The sequence below is a fragment of the Rattus norvegicus genome, chromosome 6 (genome assembly GCF_036323735.1).
Source record: "Rattus norvegicus strain BN/NHsdMcwi chromosome 6, GRCr8, whole genome shotgun sequence".
NCBI lineage: Eukaryota > Metazoa > Chordata > Mammalia > Rodentia > Muridae > Rattus > Rattus norvegicus.
This window is the reverse complement of record NC_086024.1, coordinates 45,834,776-45,850,963: the sequence shown is the minus strand read 5'-3', so window position 1 is coordinate 45,850,963 and position 16,188 is coordinate 45,834,776. Positions and strand designations below refer to the sequence as shown.

At 46.5% G+C, this 16,188-nt stretch overlaps 1 protein-coding gene across 17 annotated transcripts in view; it reads left to right on the top strand.

Annotated features, from left to right (window-relative positions):
- Positions 1-16,188, top strand: part of Atp6v1c2 (ATPase H+ transporting V1 subunit C2) — a 63,646-nt gene that overhangs the window by 21,951 nt on the left and 25,507 nt on the right. For 4 of the 17 annotated variants that reach the window (XM_039112599.2, XM_063262170.1, XM_063262172.1 and 1 more), the window contains 3 exons: positions 1,696-2,303; positions 3,406-3,578; positions 5,489-5,556. In XM_039112599.2, coding sequence (XP_038968527.1) covers positions 3,450-3,578; positions 5,489-5,556 — 197 coding nt within the window. In that variant the 5' untranslated portion in view covers positions 1,696-2,303; positions 3,406-3,449. Of the gene's footprint in view, positions 1-1,695; positions 2,304-2,330; positions 3,172-3,405; positions 3,579-5,488; positions 5,557-16,188 lie in introns of those variants that run through there. The other 13 variants (XM_063262173.1, XM_063262171.1, XM_039112600.2 and 10 more) reach the window with 7 other exon arrangements.

The window sequence follows — 16,188 nt, the reverse complement described above, 5'->3', positions numbered from 1 at the left end:
ATGGCAGTGGGATCACTTCACCTCAAGCCACAAGTGCCCTGGATCTGCACTTCCTATCCAACACATGTCACAGCAAGTCTCACACACTTCACATTCTTTCCGCAGGGATGGGAAGAGATTCTCATGAATGGATTAATATGGCTAGTGTGATAAAGCAGAGAGAAGAAGCCTTTCTCAAGGCAGCAACAGATGCCTTCTTCAACAACCCCTTTAGCACCATCTCTTCCAGAAGATGCAATGTCAGTCTGCAGAGAAGGGCAAGCTGAGTTTCCTCTTTTAGGGCCTAGAAAATGAATTCTCAGTGTGTGTGTGTGTGTGTGTGTGTGTGTGTGTGTGTGTGTGTGTGTGTGTGTGTTTAATTTTACCTTGTTTTTGAATGTATCTGCATATATGTATGTGTATTTATGTGTGTATGTATGTATGTATGTATGTATGTATGTATGTATGTAACAGACAGGATCTTGCTATATATGCCTGGCTGGTCTGCAACTTAATGTGTAGTTTAGGTTGGCCTCAGCCTCACAGAGGTCTGCTTGCTTGTCTCCCAGTGTTGGTGCGTGCCACCATGTCTGACTCTTGGCTTGTTTTTACACTCATGGGTCAATTCCTGGAGTTTTCCCCTTTTTAGTTTCAAATTCGTTCTTTTCCTTTCCTTTCCTCTTCTCCTCTCCTCTCCTCTCCTCTCCTCTCCTCTCCTCTCCTCTCCTCTCCTCTCCTCTCCTCTCCTCTCCTCTCTCTCTCTCTCTCTCTCTTTCTTTCTTTCTTTCTTTCTTTCTTTCTTTCTTTCTTTCTTTCTTTCTTTCTTAGTTTTTTTGAGACAGGGTTTCTCTGTGTAGTCCTGGCTGTTCTGGAACTCATTCTGTAGAACAGACTGGCCTTGAACCCAGAGATCCTCCTGCCTTTGCCTTCCAAGTTCTGGGATTAAAGGTCAGCAGTTGCAAATATTTTTGTAGATCTCTCAATCTGTTTGGGGTGTGTGTGTGTGTGTGTGTGTGTGTGTGTGTGAGAGAGAGAGAGAGAGAGAGAGAGAGAGAGAGAGAGAGAGAGAGATATGGAGTCCCCCAAGGCACCCCTGTAGAAATCAAAGGATAACTTTTGGGAGTCAGTTCTCTTGTTCCACTATGTGGGGTCCTGGTTGTCAGGTTTGGTGGCAAGCATTTTTAACTGCTGAGCCATCTCACTCATGACTTCACTTTTTGATTTGTACTTAAGCCTTGGTCTTAGTAGAACCTATATTTATCTGTCAGTCAGTCAATCAGTCAGTCTGTCAGTCAGTCTGTCTGTCTACCTATCATCTATCTGCCTACCTACCTATCTATTCATCCATCCACCTACTATCATCTATCTGTCTGCCTACCAACCCACCTACCTACCTATCTGTCCATCCAACCACCCGTCTGTCTGTCTAATTTCGCTGGGAACCAAAATGAACGTTGGGCTGGGATGATGGTAAGAGCTCATTAGTCACACTGAACTCCTATGCAACTTTTTTCCATATTATGTTTTTCTGTCCTAGGGCTGGAACCCAGGGCCTTGCACCTGCTAGGCACGCAATTCACCTTAATTATGTCCCTCAGCACGACTTCAGCAGCTTTAAATCCCCTCTGTATGGGTGGGGAGAGATGGGTGTTTCCTGGGCAACCAGGGGCAAGCTGGCGCCCACGCAGACTGTAGAGGAGCCTCTCCTCCCTGCAGGTGTGTGTGTTTGTGTGTTGGAAAACATCTGTGAACCTGTTGTGCTGCTTTCAGTGGGTCAACCCGGTCTCTCGTGCATGGACTTCGGAAACACCCTGGAGCAGGTGATTCCCTGGAGACAGGGCTGGGCCGTGGTGGAGTGGAAATGGGAGGCAAAGGCTGCAACCCGAGGACCCTCCTTTGGGAATCCTGTCTTGTCGCTGCCTCTCGGAGGTGGCTCCACTAGCTTTTCGGTTCTGCGGATGGAGATCCGGTCAGGCTCCCAGCTACCCCCAACTCCGGGTTAAACCCACGAGCAGAAGAGACCTGGGACCCCCTGCGTCGACTAGTGTTCCCTCTGTACCCTGCCTGCATAGTGGCTTTCCGGAGCTTGAGTCTCGGGTCCCCAGCAGCGCCAGGACACGGACACCGAGGGAGGCGGGCAGCCGGTATGCAAATATCCGAAGGACCCAGGGATGCTCCTCCTGCTGGGGTAAAAGGCGGGGCGGGGCGCGCACCGGACCATAGAAGCCGCTGCCTCCCGGGAGCCGGCCGTGCGCTCCCGCGGAGCCTCCCACCCGGTGTCCCCGCGTGTCGTCCACAGCTCAGATAGTCTCCCGCCTCTCCTGGTAAGGATCAAAGCCGAGCGGCGACAAGAGTCAGGGGTGGGGAGCTAGCTGTCGAGGCCGCTACAAGCGAGGGGCGACACGCGTTCCCTCGGTCGAATCCGTACTTCCGTGGGTCCTCGTGGTCCGGGTGTGCACTTTCTCAATGGGAACATGGGAAGCCGGCGCCCACGCCGCACTCTCCCTAGCTTGGCAGGTGGCATCTCCCCAGGAGCTGCGCACTGGCCAGTTTGTCCCCAGGCGATATTCACTCAGGTCGGAAAGAACAGCGTTTGGTTTGTGCAAGGTTAGCAGGGACCAGCAGGGTCTTAAGTCTGGTGTGAGGAGAGAGAAAGGGACTCATTGGGGGCACCCGTTATCCCGCGGTGATTCTCCAGTTTTCTGTAGATGTCCCAGGACGGGATGCACTAGGGAGGTGACAGGCGCGCGGAGCGCCGAGTGGGAAGGTGTGGGTGTGCACACATTTGAATGAGCAGAACAAATCGAGGCCCCTACATCCCTATGGAAACATTGAAACTGCTGGTTCTGCCGGCCCAGCTATCTGGTCCTACCGAGACCTATCTGCCTCAGCAGAAGACTCAAGAAGCCCTTTGAAAAGCTTCTTTGAAGTTTGTTTCTAAAACTACTTCCTGTCATAAGATTGACCAGCTGAGATCTGGGCTTTACCTGATGTATTATGAAAAAACCCTTGTCTCCCACCTTCATCCACGCTTCCTGGATTTCATAAAATACAACAAGCCAAGATGAAAAAATATCCTCCCAGAAGCCTTCCATGCTTAGCTTACTGTCAGCCCACCTTAGAGCTGCTGCTGTACACTGGAGCTGGGGAGTGCAAGGAACCAATGTGGGCCAATCAGTGCACCTAGGGAAGGTAGGTGAGAGGTTTCCCTATGACCTGGGGCTTCCCTAAGGCAGGGGTACGAATGTATTGCTTGGCGGCAAATGGGTGTCCTTAAAGCTGCTGAAAATGAACTAGAAGGTCAAGGAAGCCAGGCATGACAAATGGAAAGAGTGACAGGGCCCAGAGAGGATTAATTCTGAGGTAAGGAAATGTGAAGTAGACACCAGACACATCTCTGCTCCTGTTTCTGTTTGTGTGTATTAGTCTTGGTGCCTGTCAGTAACTAGATAACAAGAAGACTTACAAACATGTCCGAGTTTTGGCTTATTTCGGCCCCTGGCGATAAGGAAAATTTACAAGCTCTGGAGAGGATGAACAGCGTAACTTCAAAGTCTAACCTGTCCCACAACACTAAATTTGCCATCCCAGACTTCAAGGTAAGTTCTTCCAAGAGGGGGGAGGAGGTTACAGATTGGAGGAGGGCAGGGATTTCTGAGCAGGAGGTAGCTTCTCAGAAGCCAGGGATAAGGACTTACAGCAAATGTCGAACAGGGACCATGAGGAAGCCTGAGCTAGAAGATGGACAGAGGGGTCAGTAGGACTTTATGCCACAGCCCCAGGTTAACGGTGGCCTTTCTGAACCTGAAGCTATAGAGAAGCATGAACAGGGCAGGCTGGGGGCTAGAGGGCAGGTGGGAAGCGGAAGGAAGGGCTCTGTGTATGTACACTCTGATCCTTCGGGTGGTCCTCAGAGTCTGCTGCAGCCAAACAGACCCACGGCATAGCTGGATGTGTACTTTAGGAGCTTTGATGGTTTTGTTGACCTAGAGGTAGTCCAGGACATCTGGGGTCTTTCTGATTCTGTTGTGGGGGGGCAGATACAGTGGAGGTTTCAAGATCTGAGAAGGCTCTTGTAGACAGGGAAGTTAAGATGAAATAAATGTTGAGATGGGAACCATCTTTTTAAAAAATTACTTTATTATTTTGTTTATATCGATGTTTTTGTTTGCCTGTATATATGTTTGTGTACCATGTGTTTGTCTGGTACCCACAGGCATCATAGAGTTACAAACAGTTGTGAGCTGCCATGTGGGTGCTGGGAGTGGAACCTGGGTCCTCTGGAAGAGCAGCCTGCACTCTTTTTTTTTTTTTCCTTTTTTCGGAGCTGGGGACCGAACCCAGAGCCTTGCGCTTGTTAGGCAAGCGCTCTACCACTGAGCTAAATCCCCAACCCCCAGCCTGCACTCTTAACTACTGAACCATCTCTCCATCCCCAGAAACAATCTTTTTCAAAAAGATTAGGCCAGGCAAGTCCTGGTGGCTCACATCCACAAGCCCTTACTCTAGAGGCAGACTAGAGGGTTGCTATAAATTCTAGACCAGCCTTCTCTACAAAAGGAGTTCCAGGGCTAAATTGTGAGACCCTTTCTCAGAGAGGGGGGTCTGGGGAGAGGAAGGGAGGGGAAAAGCTTGGGTTACAGTCAGTTGAGAACCCGAGTTCAAGCCTCAGCACCCAGGTAGAAATCTGCGTGTGATTCACTTGTAATCCTGCTCTGAGGAAGCAGACTTTTTCTTCCCATCTCTCTGAAAAGGCCCTTCAAAAGGTCTTTAGACACTTCCTTCAGTTTTATAGTAAGAAATACACCTTAGATAATACAAAAAGGACCTCTAAAACTGGCCCGAGGTCAGGCCACTGACATGTTAGTCCTTCCTACGAGAGAGAGATGTCAGTATTCTGTTGTCGTTCTGCCCCATAAGTTTATGTAGTAAAGTGCTCTGTGTACAACTGCAAGGCACCGGGTTGGGGATTTAGCTCAGTGGTAGAGCGCTTGCCTAGGAAGCGCAAGGCCCTGGGTTCGGTCCCCAGCTCCCAAAAAAAAAAAAAAAAAAAAAAAACAACTGCAAGGCACCAAGTGTGGGTCCCTCGCACCCGTATCAGGCTCACTGCCTGCGCCTTTAGTTCCAGCATGGGGCAAGCAGAGGTCCCTGGTCAGCCAGTCCAGCTGACCCAGTGAGCTCCCTGTTTCAGTGGGAGACTGTACCAAAAAACAAGATGAAAGAAAGTGAGGATGACACTCTATGTTGACCTCTGACCTCTACATATATAAGTATCTGCGCATACGTACATACTGACCTGTGCACACTCACAGATGATAACAATAGAAATATGTAGTCCTCAGTCTACATGTTTCCCCAAAATGTTTTTATACATTTTAGTCTGGTTGTGGCTAAAAATGGCCAACTTGATGTGAAGTGAGAGTCCCTTGTGCAGTTGTTACAAGAACACCTCACATTTGTTAGCCAGAAAGCACATGAGCCTCACTTCTTTATGTTTTTTTTTTTCTAGGTGGGGACCTTGGATTCCCTTGTTGGTCTCTCTGATGAGTTGGGGAAACTCGATACCTTTGCTGAAAGGTAAAATATTTCTTATTTACTACATACAAGTAAGAATTTGATGTTGTTGTCAGAGGACACAGTGTTCTTGCTTTGGCCAAACCAAAGTATGATTTGTCTAAACCTGGTCTCAGAAGCCAGAAGAACCCATAGGGTCACTTGGACATGTTGTGTCAATAGTGCTGGGTCCTCTGGGTCCCTTGTTGCTCTGACTTTTGGAGACGACTTTCTTCCTTCCCTCCCTCCCTCTTTCTCTCCCTCATTCCTTCCTTCCTCCCTCCCTTCCTCTCTCTTCTCCCCTTCTTATGTTCTGAATCTCTGTAAGTTGCCTAGATTGACCTTCAACTGTGTAGCCTGGCTGCCTTTAAACTTCTTCAGCATGGTAAGTGCTAGCCAAGGCAACATGTCTGCCTACAGTTTGTTTTTTAATATAAGGAAAAAATCAAAAACAAGACTACAGAGTGAGATTAAGTTTTATTTGGATCTGTTTGTCTCCTCCATGTTCCCTCATCTCCTTATTATCTCTCTCTTGAAGTTTTGTAATCATAACTTATGAGCTGAGGTTTCCAGAGGCAGCCTATGAAAGTGCAAGTCAATACATGTAGATGGTCTTTCTGGGTGCAGTGACACATGCCTGAAGCCCAGCACTCAGGAGACTGAGGTCAGAGGATTACTTGAGTCCATGAGTTCAAAACCAGCTATGTCAACACAGCAAGATTTCTTTTTTCCTTTTCCTTTTTCTTTCTTGTTTTGGGTGTTGTTGTTGTTGTTGTTCATTTGTTTGATTTTCTTAGTTTAAGATATGGTTTCTCTGCATAGCCTTGGCTGTCCTGGAACTCACTTTGTAGACCAAGCTGGTCTTGAACTCACAAAGATCTGAATGCCTCTGCCTGCCTCCTCCCTAGGGATGGGATTGAAGACATGAACCACTACACTCAGCTCAAAATAGCAAGATTTCAGTAACAAAATTAGCTGGATATGATGGCACTTGCTTAAAATCTCAACTCGTGGGAGGCAAAAACAAGAGGGCCCATAACTCAAGGTCATCCCCTTTGCATAGCCAAGTCAGCCTGGGATGCTTGAGACCATCTCAAGAGACTATACAAATAAAACTGGATAGCCTGAGAATGCTTGTATGTAAATGATAGCATACACCGTGTATCCCACTTCTTCCTTCCTTTTGCTTAATAATGTACCTCAATGAAAGTTTCATGTTAGCTCATGACTGGCTGCCTGTTTGTTTGTTTGTTTGTTTGTTTGTTTGTTTGTTTGTTTCTGGAAGCATTACCTTGAACTGCTGTACTCTGACTCGCTTGTCCTCTTTATTGCTGGACGATTATGTCTTCTAGTCGTTGGCCCTTTGTGTACATGTAAAGAGATGAAAACAGAGTCTATGCCTATACAATAGTAAGTACGCCCCTATTACTCCTAGAAGATCTGTCAATCCCATTTATACTCTCACCAAAATTTGTGAAGATCATGGCCTAAGAATTGGACTTTCTGCCAGACAGTGGTGGCACATACCTTTAATCCCAGTACTGTCAGAAGGATCTCTGAGTCCCCAGCCTAGTGTACAGAGCAAGTTCCAGGATAGCCAGGGCTACACAGAGAAACCCTGTCTCAAAAAACAAACAAGAAAATTGGGTTTTCTGATCCTTGACCAGTCTTTTTGCTCTGTGTGGGAGGTTGGCTTCATATAGGGGGAGGCAGCCCTCAGCACTGTAGCTTGCAAAGCCATGAGACAACGCGAACCATGAAAACAGCTGAGATAACTGTGGCCACTGCTCTGCTACCATGGCTGAGCAAAGGGGACAGACATAATATCAGTCTAGAACCTGTGAAAGCATATCAGTCTCCCAGGAAAAAGGAACAGAGTCCCCTTGTGCCAATTTCCTTTAGAGGCTGCGCTGCACCAGATAACTCATGTCTAGCTGGAAGGCTAGGTCCTAATCAGTCAAACGGGTGATCTGCACAGAGGATCTGAAGAACGAGAGCAGCCCCCTGCTGTAGACTGCCTCGAGCTTTCAGTTTTCTGTCTCTGTGCAGGCTGCAGTGTGTACTGCCATGTATAGCTGGCTTAGGAAGCGTGGGCTGTTCCCCGATGGCTGCAGAAATAGCAGTGTTCAGCAGTTCCTGTTTCTAGACCATGAGATGTTAGCTGCCCCTCAGAACATAGATTAGTGTCCCCCTCCCTCACTGAAGCCCAGACAGCGCTAAAGCTCTGCTGCAGGATGATTCTCACTCTCCGGTTACTTTCTGGTTTGCATGCTATTTCCCACTAACAGGGGAAATACTTGCTTCTCTGCCTTTTGATTATGCAAGTCTCCCCTGATGGAAATGCGGCATGCGCTTAAGAAGCACACACATGTAAGCAGGAGGAGGGCTGTCACTGGGAAACAGATGCCGTAAGACTGTCTTTAATAGCTGGCAGAAGGTGTGGTAAAAATGGAAGTTTCTAGGCACTGTGTATTGTTTTTGGTTTGGTGTGTGTGTGTGTGTGTGTGTGTGTGTGTGTGTGTGTATCCCCAGGCACTTTCCTGCAGGGCAAAGAGGACAGTTGTATGCTGTGAGCACCCTCAAATACAGGCTGTATTTAGGAGTCTTGCCTTACGAGTCTGTACTAGAGCTTAGGGCAGAAGAATGGACTCATAAGTCCTTTGGTCCTTTGGAATGGCCTCCCTCATCATCTGAATGGTACTCAAGTGTTACTAGATAAATAAATGCTCACGGGGCCTGTAAGTCATGCAGCAGGAACCTGTCAGCACTGCCTCTGCCCAGGGGAACAGAGAAGGGACAGTTTTCAAGGTGTATTGTTTCCATATCCTTTTATTATTTATTTACTTGAGCACAAGAGTGTTTTTCCATGTAGCTGCAAGGCTTTCTCTTATGAGAGAGCATTCCAGTTTTAGAAAGGTTTATTCCTTCACAATGCCCATATTAGTTTACTCTGTAAATCATTTTAAAACATAATTTAAGAAACCCACTGATTTTACCTCTAAACGGCCTCCCTCCCTTTCTACAGAGGTGAGTCCTTCACAGACCCTCCGCCTGCTCTGTGCTGCTGGTTGACATATTGCATTTCACAGGCGTGCGGCCGCTCAGCTGTGCCTGTGGGCTCCTCTAACATGTTGTTGCCTGTCGCTTGCCCCTGGGTGCGTCACCTGTTATGTGGACTAACTGGTGGCTTTTCTTTTCCCGCGTGACTCCACGAAGCTGTCTCAGAGTTGGCTGATGGAAGATTCCATGGCTGAGGGTGGGCATCTGCACAGCGATACCACAGAGCTCTCATGAGGATGCTGCATTGCGTGTGGATAGATTCCTAAAGAGGTTTCTAGGCTTCCCTTCTCTGGCTGAGTGACCTATGACTTCTAAAATTTTTAAACATTTGCATATCATCTTGTTCCCTTCTTGCTTTAGATACTTTTATTGGGTGCTTTTATTTTTTTTCTAAGAAACCATATTGAATTGCTTGATCAGTTTAAATTTTTTATTACAATATTGTTTGTTGTGTGTGTGCACAAATAGGTGAAAGGACAACTTATGGGAGCCATTTTCTTCCTTTCCACCATGTGGGCCCCAGGGATGGAGCTTAGTTCATCTGGTTTAACTGCTGAGCCACCACAGCAGACTTAGCCTCTGTATATTACACGCCATGCTTTCGACTGCAATGTACTAGATTGTCTTCCCACCCCCTCACTTTCCAATGGGGATTCTCTGTGTAACCCTGGCTGGCCTGGGATTCTCTCTGTAGACCAGGCTGGCCTGCCTCTGCTTCCTGAGTGCTGGGATTAATGGTGTGTACCACCATGCCTGGAAATGCTGTCTCATTTTTAATTTAGGTATTCTGCAGTTTTTAATCCTTATATCTTTGGAAGGTTGATTTTTTTAACATTGTTATTTCTGCTGTTTTTCATTTTGATTCTATTCCTTTGTTGCTAAAGAATGAATCAAGAGCTATATCTTCTACCTTTGAGATTCTGAAATTGTCATTACCTGACCTACTGCTGATTCTTTTTTAAAGATTTTACGTACGTGTGTGTGTGTGTGTGTGTGTGTGTGTGTGTGTGTGTGTGTGTGTGTGTGTGTGTAGTGCGTGTGTGTAGTGCCTGTGGAGGCCAGAAGAGGACTTCAGATTCCTGGGAGGGATCTGGAGTTACAAGCAGTTGTAAGCCGCCTGGCAGGGGTTCTGGGAAACACACTTGAGTCTTCTGTGAGAAAAGTAAGCCTGCTTAACTGCTGAGCCATCCTCCAACCTCCACTTATGCTTTATAAGACAGAGCCTCCCATATAATGTAGCCCAGACTAGCTTTGAACTCTCCTAGTCTTACTCTCTCGGCCTCCTGAGCACTAGGATTATATAGGTTTGTATCAGTCCTTCCTTCCTTCCTTCCTTCCTTCCTTCCTTCCTTCCTTCCTTTGTGATAGAATACATATTTCATTCTACTATAATTAACACATTGAGTATGTTAACCCTCTTTGTTCTTTTAGATATTGCTTTTATCATTAATGTAACTCTGTGTTTTTAATTACCCTAAAATTAGACCCTCAGAATGCAATTATAGGTCCTCCTTGGGTTTGATTCCCAGTGAGACACACACACACACACACACAGTCCACATGGGATATTTAAGCTGTTTGTACACATTGCTAAACTGTTCCTGTAGTGTGGCAAGAGGCCCTTTCCCCACCCCATCAGCTAAGTGCCCTTGAGAGACAGCGCATTTACCTGGCAGAAGGAGGAGGCTGTGTGATTGTTTTCGTGCATATTTCTTGGGTTCCCAGCCAGACTAAACACTTTCAAGTGCCTATTAGCCACCTGTAGTTCCGCTCTCTTGCTTTACCTGTTCCCTGTGTTTGTTCATGCAGCCCCTGGGCACCTCCCCAGGGTGCCCTTCACCTAGGGTGTCCTGGAGCCCAACTCTAGGGGAACAGGACCCTGGGTCAAGGCACAGTGATTGTACTGGTTGGTGTTCAAAATATAAATGTCTGTGTAAAGACCCTTTCCTCTCTTGATGTTTAGCGGGTGCTAAACTCTTCTTAAAAGGCCCTGGGACCTCAGAACATTTCTCCACAGTCCTCTGGGAGCTGAGTTCAGATCTAGCAGCCTTCCTTGCCTGTGTCTCCTCTGGAGGCAAGCAAACAAAGGTGCTTTGACTTTCTTTTGTCTTTACTTTTTGAGACAAGGTTTCATGTAGCCCAGGTGGCATTGAACTTGTTAACAGCCAAGGAAGACTTTAAACTCCTGATCTTCCTTCCCCCACATCCTGAGAGCTTACTCTGCTGAGCCATTGTATCCAAGTTCTAGAATGCCAACTAGCCAAAAAAAAAAAAAAAATTCTGTTTTGCATGGCAAAGACAATTTTGTTGAGTAACTCTACAGTGTTCAGGGTGGGCATCTCTATAAAAGCTATTTGTGTGTGTGTGTGTGTGTGTGTGTGTGTGTGTGTGTGTGTGTGAGAGAGAGAGAGAGAGAGAGAGAGAGAGAGAGAGAGAGAGAGAGAGAGAGAGCGCGCGCTGGAGTTGAACTTACAGCTTCATGCTTGCTTACTAGGCAAACACTGAGAAGGACTGTCCACAGAATTTTTCCCTTTTTCCCCTCAAAGAAGATCTCACAAAGTTGTCTGGACTTCCTGCCCTTCAACTCACTTTACATCCAGGCAGGCTTTGAGGTCTCCATCTTTTTACCATGAGCCTCTTGAGTAGCCAGGATCACAGGCACGCCCCTCCAAAGCCAGCATCCTTAAATCTCCAGTGTCTTTAGAAGTTCAGTGTCTGGAAGCTGGTTGGAATTAAAGCAAGGTGTGTCTGGGCCCAGAGCTCCCTGGAGCAGAGAACCTCTAGACACCTCTAGAAGCTTCCTTTGACCTTTGTTTCTTTTTTTAAAAGATTTATTCATTTATTATATATAAGTACACTGTAGCTGTCTTCAGATACACCAGAAGAGGGCATCAGATCACTTTACAGATGGTTGTGAGCCACCATGTGGTTGCTGGGAATTGAACTCAGGACCTCTGGAAGAGCAATCGGTGCTCTTAACCACTGAGCCATCTCTGCAGCCCCTGATCTTTGTTTTTATATCAAGAAACTCTTTGCTACCTGTTCCTGAAGTCTTTGCTAGAGACTGCATGCCGTTGTCCTTTGGCAAAGGTGAAAGCAGAGAGACAGACTAGGGTGAATCACACATCCCACTCTCCGTGGAAGCTTCTAGGCTCACTTCTTGGGCCAGGCACCTCTCCTGTATGGCCTTCCCCATCTGGACATAGGAAAGAGTGGGACACAGGGGACCTTTGGAGCTTTTGGTTGCCCTGGGGACACTTGAGCACCTGTAGCAGAGGGAGACCTGTCTCTGTGATAGACTCATGGAGCTTAGGACAGGGCACGTGTAACTTGGGGTCAATTTTCCTGGCTCTCTGCCTCAGTTCTCTCAATTCTTGGGCTTTGTCTTGCTCAGTGAGGATTCAGGTGATGCTATGCAGTGTCCCTTTGGTGGACCGAAGAAGGCTCCCAAGGTGGAACTTGTTCTTGGTGCTTCAAACCCTGAGAAGGTTCGGGGCCTGTAACCTGTTTTCTCTTCTCTGGGCATCTGGGCAATTTCAGACCAACTCTATCCTGCTTTGCTAAAATTCTCCAAAATGAGAGGGAAGAGGGTCTCTCTCTCTCTCTCTCTCTCTCTCTCTCTCTCTCTCTCTCTCTCTCTCTGTGTGTGTGTGTGTGTGTGTGTGTGTGTGTGTGTGTGTAGGCCAAAGCACAACCTCACAGGGTGTTCCTTCCTCAGGAGATACACATTTTTTTCTTTTGAGACAGAGCCTCTCACTGGGACCTGGGTCTGTCTCACCAAGTACATTAGGCTGGTCGGCCAGGATGTCTGAGGAGCCTGCCTGCCTCTGCCTCCCCAGTACTGATTATAAACATGCACCATCACACTAGTTTATTTTATATTTAGCATGGGTTCTGGGGATCTTTGAGGCAAGGAACCATGTCCTTAACTCTGAAGCCTGGTTTTTGCAATTCAGATTTGCCCTCAGAAGCTTGGAATCTTGCATCTGCCACCCTGAGAGATGGAGCAGGCTAACACTTCCTACCAGAAGGTAGAGGACTGGGCTGCAGCTTCTGGGGCAGGCAGGGTTCCAGAGGACAGCTTGTCTAGCAGAGCTGCTCAGACACTGGGACTGTGCTGTAAAGTATACACAGAGAGATCCCTTGGGGCCACTGTGTCTTAAGGCCACTTAGGAAGAATCTGCTCTGTGCTTGGGTCCTGGGAACTGTGACTCAGGGGCTGAGGTGTGAGCCTTCCCTTCCAGATTCATCCAGTCTGCAGCCTCTGCCCTCTTACATACTGACAGGGCCTGAGCAGACCCATCCCTGCACAGCAGGAATTTCCTGGCTTGTGGTTACAGAAGCTAGGGAGCTGAGATTTCTCCCACCTGGTGTTCATTTGTACCCCTGGGGAGGATGAACTACTTTGGGGGCCATAATCTAGTTTTTGTATATGTGTGTGTGTGTCCGTGTCTGTATCTGTGTCTGTGTCTGTGTACTCTTACTGGTAGAATTATCATTCAACAATTAAAACAAACATCCTGTCATAAATCAGTAAATGTGCATGATATAGTGCAAATGAGAATATTAAAATAAGCCAGGGTGGTTGCCCATGCCTTTAATCCCAGCACTCAGCAGAGGCAGACAGATGTTATAGTTAAGGCCAGCCCAGTATACAGAGAGAGTTCCAGGACAGCCAGGGTTACACAGAGAAACCCTGTCTCAAAAAACAAAACAATAAGCCAAGATCTGGGGAGATGGCTTAATGGTTAAGAGTACTTGCTGTTCTTTTCAGAAAACCTGAGTTCAAGTTCCAGCACCCACATAGGTAAGCTCACAACTATAACTCCCTGTAATTTCAACTTTAGGGGATCTGACCTCTTCTAGATTCTGTGGGCACCTATACTTACAGGCATATATATATACAGACACTTGAATAAAGATAAACTAAATATTGAAAATAAAATTATAGAAAACTGCATTATTGCATTATTACACATTGTTTTAAAATCTATTTTATGTTTTGAAAACAGTCCACCTTTCCTTTTCCTTTTCAACAGATTTGTATCTTTAAAAAAATGTTTGCAGCTTTGAATGTATGTGTGTGCGTTTTTGTGGGTGCGTGTGTGTGGACGTCTGTGCCTGTGGAGGCTACAGGCACACTCCCCAGTACTGTCCATTATTTTGGTTTCCTTTTCCTTATACAGGCAGGGTAAGTGGTTCAAGCCTGTAATCACACTTCAAAGGATGGCACATAAACTGGAGGACCTTGGGCTTATTGATCAACCAGTCTCACTGAGTAGTTGAGCTCCAAGTTCAGTGAGAAACACTGTCTTAAAAAACAAGGTGTAGAGTGATTGAGGAAGATACCCAGGGTTGACCTCTGTCCTTTGCACATATGGCCAGATGTTCTCATGTGCCTGCTCACACACACAGGCACACATATGAATATGCACAGCATACATGAACATGCATGCACATATGCACACATAAAAGAGAGAGAAGGGTTATATACAGTGAAATGTGTACATCTTCAGTAAACAGACTGGTGAGTTTTAACAAATATATATTCATGTGATCAAGTAAAATCATTATTTTTTTTGCAGTTGATTTTCACTAGAAATGTTATCTGTACATCTTCCCATGTGGGCTAGCACTCACTACACTTTTTTAAAAATTAATTATATTTTAGTGTGTGTGTGCGTGTGTGTGTGTGTGTGTGTGTGTGTGTGTGTGTGTGTGATAGTTCATGTGTGGAGGCCAGAGGGGAACTCGAAGGAATTCTTTCTCTCCCTCTATCATGAGGGTCTCACAGGAATTGAGTCTCTATGCTTGGTGGCAGATAACTTTGGCCACTAAGCCATGCCTCCCACCCTTAATATTCATTTTGGTTGGATATTGTAGGGAAAGGTGGCAAAGTTATGTCATTAGAATCAGGTCTCCAAAGCATGGAGTCTCATACAAATCAATGAAGGAAGCAAGAGAGGAAAACAGAACAAGAGAGATTGGGATTCACAGAAGAAAGCAGCCTTATGTATTCAGCAGGCCTGATGAGGGAGGGACTTGCAGCCTCCCTGATGATCACAAATATGCAAATTGGGATGACAATGAGGTGTAGGTTTCCAGCTATCAGATGGGCAGAGACTAAAAGGATTCGTAAGGCTAGTGTTGGTGAGGGTTTAGGGACACAGGCGGGCTTCTGCACTCCCAGGGGGAATGAACACTTGTGTGCTGTTTAGAGGTGACTTTGGCTTTACTTGCCATTATAAATGACCATTCTTTTTTTTTAATCCCAGTAGTTTCTGTTTTCTAGAACCCCTTTCTCACACACACACATGCACACACACACACACACACACACACACACACACACACACACACACACACACACACACACCTGTACAAGAGGGTAAAATGTATGGATCATTGCAACATCAATTCAAACGAGAAGCAACCTAGCGTTATGGAATGCCTTGCAGGGAGATGGGATTCTACAGTGTAGATGAGAAAGCTGTTCGTTTCTGACATGAAGAGGATATATACATATGTAGTGTAAAGGAGAAGAGGAACTTTGAAAATGGCACGAGACCCTTACATTCCTTTTGCTAGGAAAAACAATCTTCTGGTTAGGTGACATAGTAATTCTCTGGTGACCGCAGTTTCTGATGACAGCAAGTTGCTTTTGTTCTGTGGAACAAGAGACTTTTCTAGCCATTGAGTTTCATCTGAGCATGCTATTCTGAGACGTTCCGGAACTCAAGTACCTGCTGGGGGACCACATTTGCTACAATGAGACACTTCAAAGGGGCCCAGATGGAGAACGGTCGAAAATCATGGACAGGTGACGTGCTGGTTCTGTTTATTCATCCAACAGATATAGCTGAGCACTGCTGAGCCAGGTGACATGGTAGCGCCAGAGTCTTACCACATGCATGTAAATAGGTAATTACTGGATGTGTTGCAGTGGCTGCAGTAATAGGATCAACTTGCATGTGTTACTATGGTGATTTGAAAAAAAAAAGAAAAAGGATTTCAGTAGCACTGAAGCTGAGGTTCTGTGACAGCAGGGACTTTGCTTAGTCTCAGCACCTACATAGTGCTTGGCGCACAGTAGCTGATAAGTTAGTATAAAAAATCTCTTACTGAATCAGAGTCCCAGCAGATGACAGGAGGCACACTCATTTTAGGGTAACTGAAGGAGGTCTTCTTGTGACCAAGAGACACAGCGTTGTGTGGGACTGTAGCAGAGTCTTACTGGACAATGAAGGGACCTGGGCTGAGACAACCCTGAGGCTGCAGGAGCTGAGAGCTCTGCTGGAGGGAAGCAGACTAGACATTAGGTCTCCCTTTGATCTGCTGAACCCACTTGGGAGCCAGCGGGCAGAGAACCCAGAGCAGTCAGCCAGGAGCCCAGAGCTCATCTCTTGGTCTCTCACAGCAACACCCTGAGACCACAAGCTTTTCTCTGAAAAGAACCTTTGACACTGTTGGTACCACCCCAGACTAAACCCCGGAAAGCAGCTTAGCTAGGGTCATGGCCAGCGCTGTCAGAAGTAAGACTGTTAACCTCAATTTAAAGAGATGCAGGCATGCAGGTGGGCATTTAAATGCAGGGCA